The sequence below is a fragment of the Brassica rapa genome, chromosome A02 (assembly GCF_000309985.2).
Source record: "Brassica rapa cultivar Chiifu-401-42 chromosome A02, CAAS_Brap_v3.01, whole genome shotgun sequence".
Lineage (NCBI taxonomy): Eukaryota > Viridiplantae > Streptophyta > Magnoliopsida > Brassicales > Brassicaceae > Brassica > Brassica rapa.
The window spans coordinates 14,749,964-14,770,816 of NC_024796.2; the positions used below are offsets into that span (position 1 = coordinate 14,749,964).

Here is a 20,853-nt window from a genome sequence, read left to right on the forward strand (position 1 = left end):
ACATCAAGAAAGTCCCTATAAAACTCTTTATTCCATCAACATCAACTCTCGCACTCGAGCAAAAAAATGGTTTCACCATCAACTATTGCCGTCCGAAAAACCTTTAATAACCTTGAAGGAGATTTTTTATAACAACGAACTTTTTGTTAGGTGGATTCATTGTTGGAAAACCCGCAACTTTCAAAAGCTAAACTTATTCATGGGAATTGAATTGCTTTTCATAGACTCAAAGATATTCTTACAAATTAAAATTAATCTAATCCATAATTTTATTGTTAATATTTATACTAACTCTTTCATGATCAAACCATTACAGTTAATAACCATTCAAGCGTTTATCCCGAAACACTTCATTCTTCGCCGAATCAAGTATTGGTTCATGTTGATTTAGAATTATTTTTAGTTTATTAACCGGTTTAGGATGGTCCTATTGTAAATATAATTTAAGTTGGTTTAGAAAATATTATGCTTAAAATAACTTAAATTAAATAATAGTAATATTATGCTTAAAATATAATTTTAGAGAGTTTTTAAATATAGTTTACTGAACATTATAGGTGATGAATTTAATTTATTAAATTCGTTTATTACTTAAAACTAAGTTTTTTTTAAAACATACTGAGTTATAAATATCAATGATGGATTGGTGAGTATAACATGAAGAAAAAAATATAAATATTTGATTTTCAAGATAAGAAATTCAGCTTTTATTCAGTTACTCAATATATAATATCTTAAATTATTTTTTTTTAAATATACATAATTTATATTTATAGATTAATCATCCAAACTTAAATTATTATATTATATATGAATAATGTTTTTAAATAAAAATAATTTCTGATTTTAAAAAAAAAAAAAAAAACAAATGGTTATTTTCAAATAATGGATGTAATTTACATTATACTATCATTTAACAAGTATTAGATACGTTTTGATATATCATTATTTTCTATTTCCAGAAAATAATAAATTGTTAAACATCAATATCATCTAGGTTAAGTATACGAACAACACAAATTCAAACATCACAAAAAATATTTACATAAACATTATAATACAATAATTTAATCAAAAATACAATTCAAAAAAACAATATTCAAAAAAGAATAGTTATATACTTAATATTTGAAAATCAAAGATATTTTTGCTAAAATTGTACTTACCTGGCTAAGGAGATCGACCATCTTTTTACGGATCGATCGATTATTGAGCATGTGGTCGATCCGAAAATACTCTACAGTTTAATTAAATATCTAAAATATTTATTCCAACACTCAACATATAGTTTTGCTAAATATGATAACTAGATAACCAACAAAATTATAAAAAATATTTAAATAGTAAAAAATATGTTAATTTAACGTGTTAAAATTTTAAAATAAATTTTAAGTATGACATGCATCTTAACATTTATATAAATATATATCATAACCTAAATATAAATAATTTAACAACTTAAATTAGAAAAAAAATAAAAATCCCGGGCGTAGCCCGGGTTAATCCCTAGTATCTGATAATGGTAACAAAGGATGGACTCAACTAAAGTAATGTAGATATTTTGTTTGACTTATATTGTGAGAAAATATAATAAAAAATTAAACGTGAATTACCTTTTGGTACTGTTTGAAAACATGAATAACAATCTAAATAAGAATTATCTGAAAAACATATAGCAGTATAAAAAAAATAAAATGTCATTTTAGTAATTTCATTAATATAATTACATTAATTATTTTTCAATATTTCACTCAGTTAAATAATTACATTAATTATATTACCTTAACAATACATCGCATCATTAATTCTATTACCATAATTATAATAATGCAGATTTTATTTATTAGTATAATTCACCCAGTTAAATAATTACATTAATTATATTACCTTAACACTACATTGCATCATTAATTCTATTATCATAATAATAATAATGCAGATTTTATTTATTAGTTAATCAACAATAACTTTGTGCCTATTATAAAATCAAAAATGTAAAATAACTGGATTTTGCATATGGTTAAACGTTCGGTTTAGTTTGTTTTACTAAATTTTTTATTTTAGTTTTACTGGTGAAAATTTACATAGCCAAAACATAATTCAAAGACATATTTTTGTAAATAAAATAATAATTTAAATCAAAATAAGAAAATGTATTACATTTATTGTCACTTAATTTTTCACTCAATATAATTATTTTACTAAATAAAAAAACTTTTTCTATTTTACTTAATTTAGCCAAAAAAATAGAAAGAGTCATTTTATTAGTTTATAAAATAAGTTAGACATAAACATTTGCTATCTATTTAGGTACATGATGTTCTTTTTGGGTATCGTGTGTTTTGTTTTGAGATTAGGCCCTCCTTAAATATTATAAATTTATGTGTGGGTTTTGCTGAGTCTGGATGAGTTCAGTTATAATGTATAAGAACCTAAAAATATCTAAATAACAAATGTATCTGAAACGGGTTCAGATATTTGCACCAAAAAATAACCATATTACCCTATTCGGTCGAGGTCTTTTGAATACAGTTAGTTATATTACGACCCATCTAAAATATATAACACTAATTATAAAAATAAATATCAATATATAAAAATTTAAGAATCAATACTTGCGCGGGTACACGGATCAGTCTCTAGTATTGTTTATATGTTTTCACTTTTGAGGATATCTGAATATATGTCCTGCTTGACTTATCTTGTGCGAAGTATATATGTTTTTAACAAAATAGTCTTCGTATAGTGGTAAAAGAGTTCCAGCTGAAGTTTCCGTCATGGGTTTGATTTTCTTTGGCCACCCATAGACGCTTTAAATGGTAAAAAATATCCAGATTTCTATTGGTTTTTTGGTGATTAGTCATTGGACCTAGAAAGCATTTGAGATCACATTAAAGCTATCAGAAAAAATATATATGTTTTGTTACTTAAGTTATAATACATATTTATACATGTTCTTGTATGTATAGATTAGCAATAATGCCAAGAAAGGTGGTCAGTTTTTATTTGGAGGAGTAAAACCATTTGCAAAATGTTGATTGTCACTGTAGATGGAGTATAATTTTAGCGGTTTGAATAAGGAATACAACTGAAGTGTTGGTAGACAGTGTACTGGTCATACAAAAGGTTTGATTTCGAGTGTGATTGGTATTGATGAGAGTAACTGAGCATAATAAATAAAGAGGAACTGAGAGTAACAATAAATAGATTAAATAGTGTAACATAAAAAAAGAAAAAAATAGAATCCAGCGCAACACACTTTCTTCACCTGAACCCAGAGAAAGAAAATAATCATTTTTACTCTATTTAAATAGTAACCAGCAGAAAAGTAAGTGGGAAGTTTTCAACTTGATTGGTTGAATATTGGCTTTAACTGAAAGGTATTGTTAGCGATAAAGTAGTGGAGTAAATATTTTTTTTCCGCTGAGTTACGCTAGAGTCAGCCAATCAAGTGGAAATTTTTTTCTTCCCATTTCCTCTGATTACTGTTAAAATAGAGTAAAACACACACACAACTTTACTCCAACCTAAGCAACAAAGCATTTGGTAACACCATAAACTTCACCAAGATTCACATTAAAAATCGCAAACCTAGAGGAGTCGTTCTTTTTCTTCAGTGGTTGATAAATTGGAGTTGGTGACTTATGTGGTCTCTCCGCTTATTGCACAGCTCAACCGTCAAGCTGTATATTCCAAGTTTGTGCTTTTCAAATCACTGTTGATATTGGGATCCAGACTTTTCATCTCGAATATGTCTTTCTATTTTGTTTCTCAATGAATTCGTCCATTGGTCGATTTAATGCTTCACAAAGAAAAACTCTTGGGATTTCATTTCATGTGACTCTTCATCCCAAGCAACGAAAACATTTATATGTGCAGCTTGAGGCCGTTGCCATGGAGGATGCAATGCTCGATTTAATTCGAAAGAGTGGGTAAAGGAAGACGTTAATAATTGAATTAAGTGATGATAAATGAATGTGTTAGATAGGCGTCCACCGTAATTGGCGAGAGTTATGAACCACAACGTTTGACTTTCAATCTCCATCTTTGCGTGAATGGAATAAACTTTAGTGTAAACAGAGCCTACGCAGATTAAACCAAAAAGCTTTCAAACTTAACATATGACAGCCCATTTTGTGAATGAACACAAAATGACAGAAGAAGAAGCTAAACGAAAATAAACTTTAGTGAGTTTTTCTTGTCCTGCCATATGTTGCAAAATAGAGATATGAATGCTGAGGTGGATAACAGACCGGTTTATATTTTAAAGAAAATGATAATTTTTATCAAAAAGTGCTACTAGAATTTAAAAGTCTCTTCTGTGGAACCAAAAGATTTTTTTTGGTAAACTAAAAACCCCAAAGTTCAGGTCAAACTTATTTTTCTAATACCTTTAATTTTAGGGAAAATTAGAAAAAAGAGACACTTTCAACTTGAGTTTGTCACTCTAATACTTTTTCTAAATTTTTTGTCCCTTTAGAACTTTAATTTTTGTAAATACAATTATACCCTTAAATTAAATGCTAAAATATATAAAAAAGGAGATTCATCGGTTCGCTAAACACAATCCATCGGTTCATTCTAAACTCCTAAATTTTAGATGAACACAATCCACTACCCTCAGAAAATTGAGATAAACACAATCCATCTGTTTGCTAAAACAAAATGCAAGGGTTCGAGTTCAAAGAGATTCAGGAGAAGATCCCCAACAGCTTTTGTCCATGGCCACGATCCTTTCAATTCTGGGTTCGAGCTACCAATATCTAGACTGGTTACAAGGTCCCAACTGTGTCTCGACTTGAGCTCCGTCGTTGTAGCCACCGTCGCTTCACTGTGCTCTTGGTCGCCATCAAATTCTCTCACCGGAACCACCACTGCCGTGTCATCTCCGCCGCTACACGGGCTCCTCTTCTCCGTTCAAGCAGTCACAGCCCGAGAGCATTGAATCGAGCAGGCCACACCTTCACGCATCGCTCGATTGGTTCTCTCGGATGTTCAGTTCGTCGTTTGGACCAAGCCAGATGGATCGAGCATTTATCTTCCACATCGAACGTTCCCAACCACAAAACAGACATGGCTAAATTTTAATATATTGCACACTTGGCCCCTGAGATTAGTTCCTTTCTTATTTTCCCCAGAAATTTTATTTTTGAAATTAGTCCTCGATTTCGCACCCAGTACTATTGGTTCAGGGAAATATCTTTAATGTTCGCCCCAGTACTTTTAAATTTGCGGAAATATCTTTATGATTTCGCCTTAAACTTTAAACGTTCACTTTTGACTCTATTATATGAAAATGCAATATATACAAAACTCAGAAATTAATCGTGGAGCAATCCAGGATTAGTTTTAATTTTTTTATTATACTTTCTAGTATATAAGCTAGTATACGTATCAAAGTAGCGTGAATCATATGTGGTATAGTGGTTTGTTTGTATAATTTTCTTTTGAATAACTCGGGTTCGAGTGGAGGAAAGAACAACTTTGATGATTTTTTGACTTAGGAAAGATTATACTCTGCGAGATTTAGATCAGATTTCGTGTATAATTAGGAAAGTACATCTTTAACCGAATATAGAAGTTTCCATATTTTCCGGATTTGCCTAGAATATGTATATTACCTTACGCATAATACAATAGAGTAGATGGGAAATATATTATTCCTTTAGGCGTCACATAAGGTAAAAGGAAGAACATGTTATGACACATAATCTAGATAAGGTATATTATTGAGCTGTGGCTATGTATCGTTATCAAGCTGTATGTATTCTGAAGACATCTTTCTTGATTATAACATTTTGAAATATAGCTTGGTTAGAATATATAAGAAATGCTAGTTTACGTTGTATGCCCAAAATATATCTATATATAAAACTTAGTTTCTGATTTCTAGACTAAGTCGATGACCAGAATGAGTATTTTAACTGTAACTAGAAGATAAAATAAAATATGATTCCACTTTAAAAAAAAAACTTTTAAACATATATATTGTCATACTTATGTTTCCAACATTTTTTATACTCCCTCCGTTTTTTTATATAAGTCGTTTTATAGCTATGCACGTAGATTAAGAAAACCATTAATTTCTTATATTTTCTAAACAAAAACATCATTAATTATTTACCTAACCACAATTCAACCAATAGAAAAATAAAAGATATATTACCATTGGTCATACAACATTAATTACTAATAAATTTTACATAGAAAACCGAAAACGACATATAATTTGGAACAAAAACATTTCTCTACAGCGACTTATATTAAAAAACGGAGGGAGTATTTTTTAACATTTTTAAAATTCAGTTTAGTATTTTAACCATAAAAGAAGAGTAAAAATTGTACAGAATTGCCCAAAATATCAAAAGTCCTATTGTGACAAATAAAAGTTCAAAGTGTCTCATTTTTCCAATTTTCCCTTAATTTTATCACCTAACCAAAATTTATATCACTATATGTATACATCTTAAAATCACGTAGTTTTACCAATACGTACATAGATGGCAAGAAATATTTCCAATTTTTAAGTGAAAGAGAGCCAGAGAAAACATTGCAAATGAAAATAAAAAGATAATAATCATGGGGTTTAAAGTTTGACAACAACACCAGATTTTCCGTGTCTCTCTAATTAATCTTTTGTGTCTCCTCGTAATTAACTACATATAAACCTTCATATACTTATCTGAACTTTCTCTTACATACAAAAAGTCTCTCAAGACAAAAGCAGTCTTTCTCTATCTGATTCATGTCAATTTTCTTCACAAAAGAATCCATTGTCCTAGCATCCCAATCAATGGATAGATCAATACCATTATCCGACGTAGATGGAGAAATGATACATGTTGAGGTGGTCAATAGCCTTGATTGGATCAGTAAGCTCCCAAATGATCTTTTGCTTAAGGTCTTATCGAAGTTGTCCATGGAAGAAGTCCTTAGAACAAGTGTTCTATCAAAAAGATGGGTGGATGTGTGGAAGGAGACATCTCATCTATACTTGGACATGCGAAGGATCGCAAAAGCAAAAATTCTTTTGCCCGAGGTTTCACATCAAGCTGCTAGATCGGTGACAAAGGTCTATTTCTTTTTTGATATTATTCTCAGGATTTTTAAATTAGGAGAAAGAAATTACTTGAACAGATCTGGTTATAAACTGATGAACTAGATTGATGTTAATTATGTTACAACTCTAAGATCCATGAGATGATCTTGTTTCTTGATTGTTGAAGTTCAAAATGCAAACCTAGATAACTCATGATAGATTTTCTCTTGTTTGCGGTCAAATAATAACATTTGAGAAAAGACGTTCCTACTTATTGGATATCAGACATGTTTGGTGTAGTTTGTTGTACTGTACTTCTGGGATTTTACTTTGAATTTCACTGAAGATTAAGCTACAGTGAATTGTTATTGTGATGAATATGAAATCTAGGAAAACATGATCTCTAGCCATTTACATCTAGAATAAAAACTTGCACTAAGAAATTACACCATATAAATTGAGATGTTATTTTGAAATTGGTGCTTTTACTGAAGATTAAGACTAACAGTTTTTCGCGCGAAAATATTTGATTTTCAGATTTTATAATCAATAGATTTGAGATGAATACATACCATTGAATTGTTATGGTAGTGAATATGAAATCTAGGGAACATGATTTCTTACCATTTACACCGAAAATAAATACTTCCATCCAAAACAATGCACTAAATATCTATCATAATTCGAATTTGTGGATTCATAATATGATATGTAACCCTTAAAGCTTGCAATTCCTTATAAATTTTCTGCAAATTCCAGTGTATATAGACGAATCAAATGCATTGTTCATCATATTTAAAAAGTTATTTCTTGACAGTTTATTGAAATTTAATTGTAAGATATTGGTGCAATATGTATTCAAAAATTCTCCTAAATAAGTCATTGGCTTTGTAGATCATAAAGGATCACCGTGGCCATTTGGAAAGATGCACAATCTACCATGACTCCCTCCAGTGTGAAGACGGGGTGTTTGAGTCTTGGATTCAGTCACTGGTTAATGTGAAACACATCAAGCATCTCAAACTTGTAAACCTTTTTGACCATTTTGAACCTATCACAGGATCCCATGTCACACTTGACTTGCTTCCTAAGTCATTTTCCCACCCAGACCTCATATCTCTCTTCCTAGATGAGTACAACTTAGAAACTCCACATGCTTTTTACAGTTGCCGGAGTTTAAAGGATCTTAGTCTTATTAACGTCTCAGCCGAAACTGAAGTCTTTAATGCAGTCCTTGTGTCTTGCCCTTCTCTCGAAGTGCTTGCACTAAAGATCAGTTGCCACAAAAAAGGGTTTCTGAAGATTGAAAACCACAACCTAAAGTTCTTATTTTTATCCTGCCTTGGGATAAAAGGCATTAACGTGTCTTCACCCAACCTAGATATCCTCTCCATTGAATATCTCTCGTGTAAGGAAGAGAACTTCTTCACTGCGAGCCCTAGGCTCCATTCTCATCGGAACTATTGGGCTGCAGGACAATGCCTTGCTCACACTAGCTATATTATATCATGCCCCCAGCAGGTATATATATATATTTCTTCTGTAGGCTTTTGTATTATTTTGACTAGGCAAAGAGCCCGTGCGATATCGCACGGGAACTCATTTTATAAAGAATATATTATAATCTATAATTTATAATTTTATATGCCTGATAAAAAAATTAAATCATATAAATAATTAAATTTAATTTTGATGATTAAAATATGATTTACAAAGTATTCAAATATATATATATATATATATATATATATATATATATATATATATATATATATTTTATAAACTTTATGTTCCCTTTAATTTTTTATCAAAACACATATTGTATACAATTGTGTCTTCATCCTTTTTAAGTTTTTTCATACGTTTTTTCACATGATAGTTATCTTCAACCACTTTTTGAACAAAATGCAATTTTTTTTTGCATGATATATAATTTTTTTTCCTATTTAAAACATAATATTAAAATTATTAGTTTATAATTTTAAACAATTATAATTTATATGTTGGTAATTGTTATTTTGTATATTTATCTACCTGCTTTATTTATTGAAAATGAATATTCAGAAAATTTAATATTGTAATAAATATATGTTGATTTACGTTAATATGACCCGTGTCATTTATAATATTTTTTTTAATTTTTGGGAGAGTTATTATAAAATACCAATACTTATTATATAAACTAACACATATTGTATACAATTGTAAAGTTGCAACTTTGACATTATTTTTTTCACCATTTTATTAGTAGTAGATTAGTGAAAATTTGATTTGAAAAAATGCATGGGAGAGACTATTTATAGATTTTTTTAAAGCTTATTTGAATAGTCACAACCCTTCAATATGAGTACTCACATTCTTCTAATACTCACAACTTCTCACTTTTTAAAAGATACTAGTCACAACTTTTAGACTATTTTTAGAAGGACACAACCTTACAACATAGAACTTTTAGAAAAGACACAACCCTTTACACTACTTTTTCAAAAGACACAACCTTTCAACATAAGTGGATTCACAACCTTAAAAATTAATTAGAAAAGACACAACCTTCCAACATAGAACTTTTAGAAAAGACACAACCCTTTACACTACTTTTTCAAAAGACACAACCTTTCAACATAAGTGGATTCACAACCTTAAAAATTAATTGGAAAAGACACAACCTTCCAACATAGAACTTTTAGAAAAGACACAACCCTTTACACTTCTTTTTCAAAAGACACAACCTTTCAACATAAGTGGACTCACAACCTTTAGAATTAATTGGAAAAGACACAACCTTCCAACATAGAACTTTTAGAAAAGACACAACCCTTTACACTTCTTTTTCAAAAGACACAACCTTTTAACATAAGTGGACTCACAACCTTTGGAATTAATTGGGATTGCTTGTATACAATTGTGTCTTCATCCTTTTTAAGTTTTTTCATATATTTTTTCACATGATAGTTATCTTCAACCACTTTTTGAATAAAATGCAATTTTTTTTTGCATGATATATAATTTTTTTTCCTATTTAAAACATAATATTAAAATTATTAGTTTATAATTTTAAACAATTATAATTTATATGTTGGTAATTGTTATTTTGTATATTTATCTACCTGCTTTATTTATTGAAAATGAATATTCAGAAAATTTAATATTGTAATAAATATATGTTGATTTACGTTAATATGACCCGTGTCATTTATAATATTGTTTTTAATTTTTGGGAGAGTTATTATAAAATACCAATACTTATTATATAAACTAACACATTATTTAAATAAAACCAATATTTTTTAAAGTAATCCCACTTTGAGATGAAAAGACACCTTGTTTAGATGAAAAGTTGCAACTTTGACATTATTTTTTTCACCATTTTATTATTAGTAGATTAGTGAAAATTTGATTTGAAAAATGCATGGGAGAGACTATTTATAGATTTTTTAAAGCTTATTTGAATAGTCACAACCCTTCAATATGAGTAGTCACATTCTTCTAATACTCACAACTTCTCACTTTTTAAAAGATACTAGTGAATAGTCACAACTTTTAGACTATTTTTAGAAGGACACAACCTTACAACATATCACTTTTAGAAAAGACACAACCCTCTACACATATTTTTCAAAAGACACAACCTTTCAACATAATTGAAATTCACAACCTTAGGAATTAATTAGAAAAGACACAACCTTACAACATAGAACTTTTAGAAAAGACACAACCCTTTACACTACTTTTTCAAAAGACACAACCTTTCAACATAAGTGGATTCACAACCTTAAAAATTAATTGGAAAATACACAACCTTCCAACATAGAACTTTTAGAAAAGACACAATCCTTTACACTTCTTTTTCAAAAGACACAACCTTTCAACATAAGTGGACTCACAACCTTTAGAATTAATTGGAAAAGACACAGCCTTCCAACATAGAACTTTTAGAAAAGACACAACCCTTTACACTTCTTTTTCAAAAGACACAACCTTTCAACATAAGTGGACTCACAACCTTTGGAATTAATTGGGATTGCTATTATTAGTAGATATAGAAAGAAAGGTTGTCAATACTTGACATGTTTGACATTTATGTGTATATATATATATATATATGAATATTAGGGAGAAGAAAGCATTGGGCATAAAGTCATGCTGAGCGGATTCACAGATTGTATGAAAATGTTGTCATTAATGTCGGTTAGTGTAGACTTAACAAATGCAAAAGAAGTTGAGATGCTCAGACAAGTGTTAGCTGCATGGCCTGTAGAAATGGGAGAACTTGAGATTGTATCTAAGGTACGTTCATTCTATGTTTTCAAATTAGAACTTTTTTTTGGTCCAATATGTGAATTCATTTCATGAGAAATGGCAAACTGATACAAGGAAACCCTTGGATCTCAAGCTGCTAACAAGAAAAATTCTACTTATGCATTCCCAAAAATATATTTTAAAAGACACATAGATAAGTAATTAGGTCTAATCTTGGTCATGTTCAAATTAGAACATGATCACATAATTTGCCTTTTTGTGCACAAATTTCATTAATTAAAGTCAGAGGCAGTTTGATTACAACTAGAAGTATGCTACAAGGAGACTTGTTCAAAGTAGAGAGATCCACGGATACTCTTCACTTGAATCCTTGAAACCACAGCTGGAAAGAGTTTCAAATAGTCTGAAACGTTGAAATACCCTAGTGAAAGGGTTTGTAAGAGGGGTGAGAAGCCGATTGAGCTTAAATAGCCCATCAAATGAATGAGATCAGCTCTAATTTTCATAACGTTAATTTGCCTTAACAACTATATATCTAAGGAAGCGATGCATGTTTTCTTTTTTTTTGCTTATCTAGAGTAACAATGATGCTATCAAAGAAAGTGAGTCTTCCATTGGAAAAACAAGGAACACGATTTGGGAAGAGACAAAACCGTTTCCCAATGCTGAGTTTCGTGTATATACGGTATGGTTGTCTAACTTTAGCGGTTCAGAGGAAGAGTTTGCATTAGCCTCGCGTGTGATAACGCATGGGACGGTAATCTGGAACATGAAGATTAGACCATCGTCCTCTTCTACAACTAAGAAGTCAAAAATCAAAGCGGCAATAGCGAAGCTAAAGGAACTTCCAAAATGTCACAATTACTTTCGTATCACATGTTCTGATGAGGCTCTGGTTGAACCTAGCCTTTGGTAATAGAGAAAGAGAACTCTTCAGAATTTAGATTAAATTATTGTTGTATTTCCTTTTTATGTTTAAATATTTGGGATATAATTTGGATGAACTTGAATTTTATTTGACTGTTGATTGAGTTATTAACTCATTGTCTTGTTTAGTTCTTGATTTGCTCAATATGCTTTGTTAAAAGGGGTTATTATATAATGAGTTGACCAATTATACCGATATGTGCGTTAAGATAGGTGTTAATATATACTATTTATGTAGATTATCAGTGAGTTGCTTCCACTGACAAACATGGCTTTCATATTGTTTAGAAATGCTGTTAATGATGTCGAACCCAAAGGAAAGTAGTACTATCATGTGACACTATTACTAATATGAATGTCATAGATAAAAAGTTGAGATATGTGGAAACATACCGAAATATTGGTAACAATATGCAGGTTACACCATTCCGGGAAGTTATAATATACTGTGAATCTGTGATTATAAGTTATTTTTACCTTACTACATGTGATATTGTATGACGGGAAATCTAACCATTTGCTGCTTAGCTGATTTATTTCCTCTACGTCTTCTCTGTTCAAAAACCCATAGTTGCTAATCAGACTATCAGAGCCGTCTTGAAATTTACAAAACCTTATACAATATAGAAATATTTTACCATAAAATAAATAATTATGCAAAATTTTATATGTTACTCTCTCCGTTTCATTTTAATTATCGTTTTAGACTTAAACATACAAATTAAGAAAACGTTTAATTTTGTATATTTACTAGATAAAAATATCATTACCAATACAACTAACCACATTTCAACCAATAGAAAAATATATTAGAATATAAGTTTAATAAAATTTGCATTATAACTATAAAACGACATTTATTTTGAAACGGAGGAAATATAACATTATTTAAAAAACTAAACAGTTTTTTTTTGTAAATTCATATTTACATATTTAATAAGTTTTTATACATAAATTATATTAGTTTAATATTTTTGATACTATATTTTTGATCAAATATTTAAAATATCTATTGTTATTTTAATTTTTGTTTTAAATGTAGGCTTTAGAAAAATAAAAACCCCATGCAAATATTTCTTACGCATGTACTCAGGACCGAAACTGTTGATAACGTTTAGCACTATCATAAGAGAAGATCGATCTGCTACAGATATTTTAAAGAGTAGCTAAACCTAAAAATCAATAAAAATACATATTTTCAAAATATGTGAAAACTGAAATTTATTGTAAATATAGATTTTTCTTCCTTTATTAATATTTATTGTTTTATTATTGTCTAATTGTACAATGATATAAATAAATATAATTAAATAACACAATTAAGAATATTTAAAATGTATGCCCTTTTACAAAAAAAAAAAGAAAGTATATTTAAGATGTAATTTAATATATTTCAAAATATCATTCGTCAATATAAAATAAATATTTAGGAAATTCTTTTAGTTAAACTACATTAAAAATTACAAAAGAGAATTAAAATTATAATGATTATATATTTTAAAATTTAATGGATATTTTCCACCAATAGAGTTACTTAATATAGATTGGATTCTCAAATTGATTTCTACATAAGACAATATTTATTTTAGTAGTAAAATATTTAGTATCTGATCACCTAATAGGACGATAATATTAAATAAATAAGGTTTTTTTAATCAAGTAACCTAAACATAATATACTTCAGTGTAAAAAAAAGTTGTAATTATCACGATAAAATCTTATAATAGTTAGGTTTCGGTCAAGATATCCTCAGGTTAAAAAGGGTTATGTATGCCATTGAACATATGGAGGCTGGGGATCAGAGCTTAGGCGAATGATGAGACTCACATGTTCACCACAAACAACAACACCAGAAGAAAGACTTGGGAGTTTGATGTCGGTGCCTGCTGCCCCGAGCTGCAAAACCAGTCAAGCGCTTGATATAACCCCAAAAAAAAAAAATCTGCTAATGCTAGCATAATATGAAGTATTAGAAGAATTGAAGATGATGAATCAATGGGAAGAAGATGATGAAAGGAAATGTAAAAATTTATATTATTCAGCTCAAGTTCTGTAACTATATAATGTATCAATATATATAGTTAGTTGGTTAAGCGAAAGGAAACTTAAACCGTACTAAACCGGAACAACATTTAACCGGTATATAACTTGAATACCCCCCCCCCCCCCCCCCCCTCTCAAGATGGAGCAAACAAATGGTGAAGACCTATCTTGAGTGTGAGCTGATGAAACAGAGCAGGCTGCACCGCTTTAGTGAAGACATCCGCAAGTTGATGTGCAGACTTCACATGCATTGTCTTCAAGAATCCACTCTGCAGCTTCTCTCGAACAACATGACAATCGATTTCAATATGCTTCGTCCGCTCATGATAAACCGGATTAGAGGCAATATGCAGAGCAGACTGGATATCACAATAGAGTGTTGCAGGACCAGTAAGTGGACAGTGTAAGTCACGCAGTAAAGAAGCCAACCAAATTACAGAGCGTATATTGAAAAATTATGAAACATCCGCTTCATCTTTAGAGAAGTAAAATTACCTGGCCTCTTGAAAGTTTTACGCCTGTGATGCTCAATATCACCTGAAAGACATTCCCAAGTCTTCTCCCAAACATCCTCAGGCCCAAATAAACTGTTGTTCATGAGCATCATAACAAATAATTGTCTTAGTTCAGCTCATGTGCTTTCATAGCTTATCCTTAGGATATCATCAATGTACTCTTGATCATCATCTAACAATCCTCGAGCATAACATGCATCTTTGTAGCTTGGATAAACAACACCTTCAAATGTTTTGATGTCATCATAACTCGTAGGACCTCTCACATAGTTCAACAGCACACGGAGATAATAAGCATGTTCTTGATTACGTGGAGCATAGTTGATTCGGAGAGGTAAAGAAGTTAGGAATCTGAGCATAGGTGAGAGTTTTAGCCAGATCATCAACTTTACACAAGTCAAACCATGCTAAGAACATTGTATTCTCAATGAGTTTACGACTGATCACTGCTTCCAGCTTGTCTTTTTTTTTAAAAATAATAGTTTGTTTGCATGGTAGATGGAAATTAAACTTCTCAACTGCAGTAGACCTATAATGAATGGGGAACTTAAAAATTCTCCATGATCCTTCTGACGAAGAAACATATCTACACGTCCAAACAAAACAGATTTCATTAGTTTTTTTATATCATGCACTGATTCAAATAAATTCCGTTGTGTAGTTACAAAAGCAAAAAAAAATACGTGCAATCAAAGAACTCCTTGAATTCATTCCTTTTTCTTTGGTCCACTTCTCCTTCTGGAATACCAAGCGCCTCTGCAACCATGTGATCTGGTGGTTCCACAGCTACTGTCACACGATCACTTCTTTTATTAATGTACTTAAATAAGTACTTTATAGAACCAGCCTGGTTGCACCATTCTACATTTATATGAGCTCGATAACATAGAGATAGTTTCTTGTTATAAGGAATAACAAATCTGTTGTCACATTTCACCCCATTCTTCTCTACATAACGATATGTATCTTCTCTTCTACGGTAAATCGGAAATCCTTCTTTACTCACTTTTGTCTTCTCAGCAAATGATTTAGAGTAAAGCTTCGAACATTTCCCATTCTCCATGCAAGGAGAATTCATATTAGCAGCTCCACATGGTCCATGAATCATCATATCCTTAATGATATCGTACAACTCTGGCTCTTGAGACTTATCAGGAATCTCAGCTGAGATGATCTTGTCAATATCATCTGTTGTCCGAAGCTTGGCCGTAGGATGCATAAATAAGAGAATGTGAGCATGTGGCAGCCCACGTTTCTGAAACTCAATCGTGTACATAGCTGCAACGATCAGAGATCAAACACTGGTTTTAACCAGTTTTTTAATGTTGTTTATTATTAAGTCCACAAACAACATAACATGAATAACACTAATCAAACTGTACAACTACCAAAAGGATACAAACAATATAAACACTCATAGTTTTTAAATTTTTACCTCTCTACCAGACATGATTGATGAACCATCAATAACATTAGTGATTGGCTCAGAATTTGACTCGATCTGAAGAATCTTATCCCCAGAACAAACTTGTGAAACGAGAAAGACATCTGATCCATTTGCAACATTTTCAGAACCAAGAGTGATACCAAAACACAGAGATTTACCAACTAAATCTTGAATAGGTTGAGGCAAATCTGTCGGATATTCAATCTGCATACTCAAAGATCAATATAAAAATAAAACTTTAGTGACTCACTAAAACCACCATAATTAAACCAACAAAAAAATCAAATAGATAGTAACCTCATCATAGGAGCCATCCCAAAGTTCTTCAGCTTCACATCCGACTATGAGTTTACCAACTGAATCAAGCATTATCAGTTTGCAAGTACTTGTGTCATCTTTGACAACCATATGCAGTTTGCATCTGATCAGGAAGATCATAATAAGTTCGGCTGAATTAACAATCTATATTAAAACATAATGGAGTACTTTAAAAACCAGGTTAAACTCACTTTGGTGCTACACTCGTGACCTTAGAATGACAAGATGTGCACCAGAACAATGGCTTTTCATTTGAAAACAAAATTCCACCTTCCTTAGATTTGAGTATTAAGGCTTTACTCTTACAACTGTTATGGCCAAAGTAAAACCAGCTTCAATCTGTATCCATACATTCGATTGAGCAGATAATCTTGCAATCCTCCTCCTAAAAGCGCAAAGTAAAGATAGTTGTCAGAATTCAAAATATAAATATGATGGTAAATAAAATGAGCTAGGATTCAAGAACAAAACCACAGTTGCCATCATGATTTCGGAGATAGATTTGATATCCACATTATTCCAATGAACAGTTTGGTTCTTTGTCAGACGCTTTTCTTTCTTTGTATCAGTAAGAGCAAGAGCAAACTCATTATTAGAGACCCTGAAAAATATAAAAGGACCAACAAATTAAACAAAAAATGCAGTAAAATGGCCATGAAAATGATCCGGATATAGTATTTATGAATATTACCTCAGCTTTAAAGCAAGAGTTTCGGGCAATTCAGGATCGAGTTGGATAAGAGATGCATCAAATGCATTGGTTACTTGTACATCATCAATAAAACATAAGTATGGGATAATAACTTTAATCAAGATCTATAAATATAAATCAATACACTTGAATAACATAGGTTCTAATTCGTAAAGTTTCTTTGTAAAAAACAATTTTCGCAAATCGGATCAAGCACACCCTACTAGGATCATTTGACTTTTGGAGATGCTCTTCAAGCTGTTCTACATATTTTCCCCATAAACAACAGGCGATGCTTTGGCCACTGAAATTTAAAGTCCATAATATAGAGTTACAAAGAATATATATTTGATATAAATGATTGGAAAATAACGAATAGATAAGATTCACATACTTGATGTCAAGCAAGCGGAATTCAACTTTCTTCTTATCTTTTCCAGATACATGGACACTTTGAACGTCACGAAAACTGATCACTTGACCAATGACATCTGAAATATGCATGTTTCATATTAGTATTTCATTTTGCTACAATAAAAATAGATGATTCATACACTAACCAATTAGGAAAGAAGTCTTGAGGGTTCCATTTCCAATCTCTTCAAAAATGGAGAATCTGAGAAAGTTATCATCACACTCATAAGAACTCGGTGATATCGAAGTGTCCTCAATGATAGACATCTTGTAGGTATGGTTTGTTGGCCGATACTGTCCCCCTGCTTGAGAGACTGAAAACGTCTCTATCAGTCGCCATTCACCAAGACTCAACTTGCGTTGAGTACGTTGAATGTAATTCATCTTACATGAACAGAGGATTTTTGCACCCTGAAACGTAAATATATACACAGATTAGTACACTAACATGAGAAACATATATTGACAAATAAATATTAATGTATCTCACTGTTTCATCTGCAAATATCAACTCAAGAGTATCTCCTCCATAGTTGGTTTTCTGTCTCCATGAATGAATCAACTTCACTTGGATGCACCATCCCTGTTTGTATGGCTTGATAGCTTTTAGCAAAGAAATACTCTTATTTTTAGACATGGCTGAAGGAAAATTTAGTTGACGTCGAAGATAGTTTCATCGTTGGTATATATAGATGGTTAAATATTTAGGGTATTGTAGTGAGTATATTCGGTGAAAACTATAATATATTGTGGATATTTATGATTCGGTTGTTATTCTTAATATATTGTGGATATTGATATATTTTTTTATGAATGCAATAAATATAGGATATTATGTATTAGTTGTTATTGAAAAATACAGAAAATTTCGTGATTAGTTAAGGGCAATTAGTTTTGATACGAATTCAAAGAATATTCTATGTTGCAATCCTCAAGCAACTTTTTTTGAAAAAATCGTTTGGATATTTTGTTAGTATCTCCATAAACCTTTAACGACTAATATTCTATGTATTAGTTGTTATGGAAAAATATAGAAGATTTCGGGATTAGTTAAGGGCAATTAGTTTTGATACGAATCCATAGAATATTCTATGTTGCAATCCTCAAGTAATTTTTTTTGAAAAAATCGTTTGGATATTTTGTTAGTCGTTAAAGTTTGTTTCCAAAATGGAATAGGTTTCGAGATTTTAGTGGTTATTTGATTACGGAATTGTATGGATATTGATGTCATTTAGTTAGGCATAATAACAACCTTGATTAAATATTAAATGTAACATTAGCTTTTAGTAATAGGTCCATTAGATTCATTTTTTTTTTAAATCACACATGAATCAAGGTTGAGACTTCTCTTTTAATATATAAGATAGTTGATTTATATGGATTTTTGTGCATAATCTTTATTCCTAGAAAAGTCAATAATAAATCAATAATAAAGGAGAAAAATCGTATAAAAGATATGTAGCATGACGCAATGAGTAACGTCAAACGTGGATCCATAGGGGAGCTCGGGTGATGCAGTCAGGCTTAAATCCTCATATGGCAGGTAGAATTGTTGGCTGTAAAATTGTCTGTAATATTTATCATAGGTGTAATAGCGTAATTATCCAATGGTAAAAAAAAATCAATAATAAAATGTTCAAGATTTACCCAAACATTTTTGTTTCATTTTTCACTTCAATATATACACTACAAGAAAACGTAAGTTTAACGAGGATAATTAACGAGGAAAAATAATCCTCGTAAAAGTACGTTGATTTTACGAGGAAAGTACGTGGAAAAAGAGAAGCATCGTTATTTCGTCGTAAGGTAACGACAAAACAATTTCGTCGTAAAGACGATGTAAATTGACGTGGCTTTTACGAGGAAACACTATTTCCTTGTAAATACCACGTAAACTTCGCGAGTTCTTTACGACGAAATACTTTACGTGTACTTAACGAGGAAATTTTGAATCCACCAACTTGGTAGGTAGCTCACGTTTTTTTTGGCCATCCAATTAATTTTCGTCGTAATTTCACACGAGGCTATACTTTTCACACATATGAGTATGGTAGACAGCGGACGACTAGTAACTATGGAATATGTGTGAAAGGGGAAATAGATTTCTACGGGATCTTGACGGAGATTATTGAAGTCGAATTTCCAGGGATATTGAAGCTGAAATGCGTCCTCTTCAAATGTGAATGGTTCGATTCCGTCGTCAACAGAGGTGTTCGGTCTAACAAATTCGGTGTAGTTGATGTCAACGGTGGACGAAGGTACAACAAATTCGAGCCTTTCATCTTAGCTTCACAAGCAGACCAAGTTAGCTTCCTTCCATACCCTCGAATGAGAGATTCGGGTATAAATTGGTTAGCTGTGATCAAAGTTACACCTCGAAGACGAATTATCAGTGGAGAAGAACCACCATTGCAAGAAGAACAGATAAATGAAGTCGAGGAACCTGAACAAGAAATTGATGACATCCTTCTCATTGATCCGCGTAATCACGAGTACGAAGATCTTACCGACGATGCCACAGACGAAGCTGTTGAAGACGAGTTTAATGAAAATAATGATGTTTCTAGTGATGACGAGAATGTTGATGTATCCGATTGATGTATTTGATTTTATGTAGTTTGTTTTGTGAATAAGATAATGTGGGAGTTTGATTTATGAATAAGGTAATGTGAAAGTTTATTTTAATTATGAATAAGGACTTGTGGTTTGGGGTTTGGAATATTTTATAAATAGGGTTTGAGGTGAAAGAATAGATTGAGGTTCAAGGGTAGATGGGTTTGGGGTTTGGAATATATGAAGTAGAAGATAAGGAAGATGGGGTTTGGAGTTTCGGATTTTAGGGATTTATACGTAATACTCGTTAATTCCTCGTAAGCCAAAATCGTCGTAAGGTTGTCGTAAGGCCACGAGGAGTTTACGACGAAATTAAAAAAATAAAGAAAGCAGGGCACGCTAATTCCACGCAAGCCAAAATCGTCGTAAGGTTGTCGTAAGGCCACGAGGAGTTTACGACGAAATTAAAAAAATAAAGAAAGCGGGGCACGCTAATTCCACGTAAGACTCTCTGAGTGAATGAAAATAAGGAATTGTGGTTTGGAATGAAAATAAAGATATGGTTTGGAATATATAAAGTAGAAGATAAGGAATATGGGGTTTGGGGTTTTGGGTTTCGGGTTTTAGGGATTTAAATGGAATACTC

The 20,853-nt window shown here is 31.2% G+C and overlaps 1 protein-coding gene and 1 long non-coding RNA gene across 2 annotated transcripts; one reads left to right on the plus strand and one right to left on the minus strand.

Annotated features, from left to right (window-relative positions):
* Positions 1–1,326: 1,326 nt before the first annotated feature.
* On the plus strand, positions 1,327–13,619 carry LOC103853132 (putative F-box protein At1g67390). The gene is made up of 4 exons (XM_009130050.3): positions 1,327–7,072; positions 7,934–8,560; positions 11,153–11,326; positions 11,877–13,619. Exons 1-4 carry the CDS (start codon positions 6,746–6,748, stop codon positions 12,213–12,215), a joined length of 1,467 nt encoding a protein of 488 aa, XP_009128298.1. The 5' UTR covers positions 1,327–6,745; the 3' UTR covers positions 12,216–13,619.
* Positions 12,266–19,473, minus strand: LOC117131753. The gene is made up of 2 exons (XR_004455087.1): positions 17,241–19,473; positions 12,266–17,150 (listed from the first exon to the last, which is right to left on the minus strand). It is a non-coding gene; the product is annotated as an uncharacterized LOC117131753 (long non-coding RNA).
* Positions 19,474–20,853: the final 1,380 nt, after the last annotated feature.

Excerpts from the sequence above, each read along its gene's own strand:
- LOC103853132 (XM_009130050.3), top strand. The coding sequence starts at position 6,746 with ATGTCAATTTTCTTCACAAAAGAATCCATTGTCCTAGCATCCCAATCA. Across the intron at positions 7,073-7,933 it reads CTGCTAGATCGGTGACAAAG|ATCATAAAGGATCACCGTGG; the intron begins GTCTATTTCTTT and ends TTGGCTTTGTAG. Across the intron at positions 8,561-11,152 it reads TTATATCATGCCCCCAGCAG|GGAGAAGAAAGCATTGGGCA; the intron begins GTATATATATAT and ends TATGAATATTAG.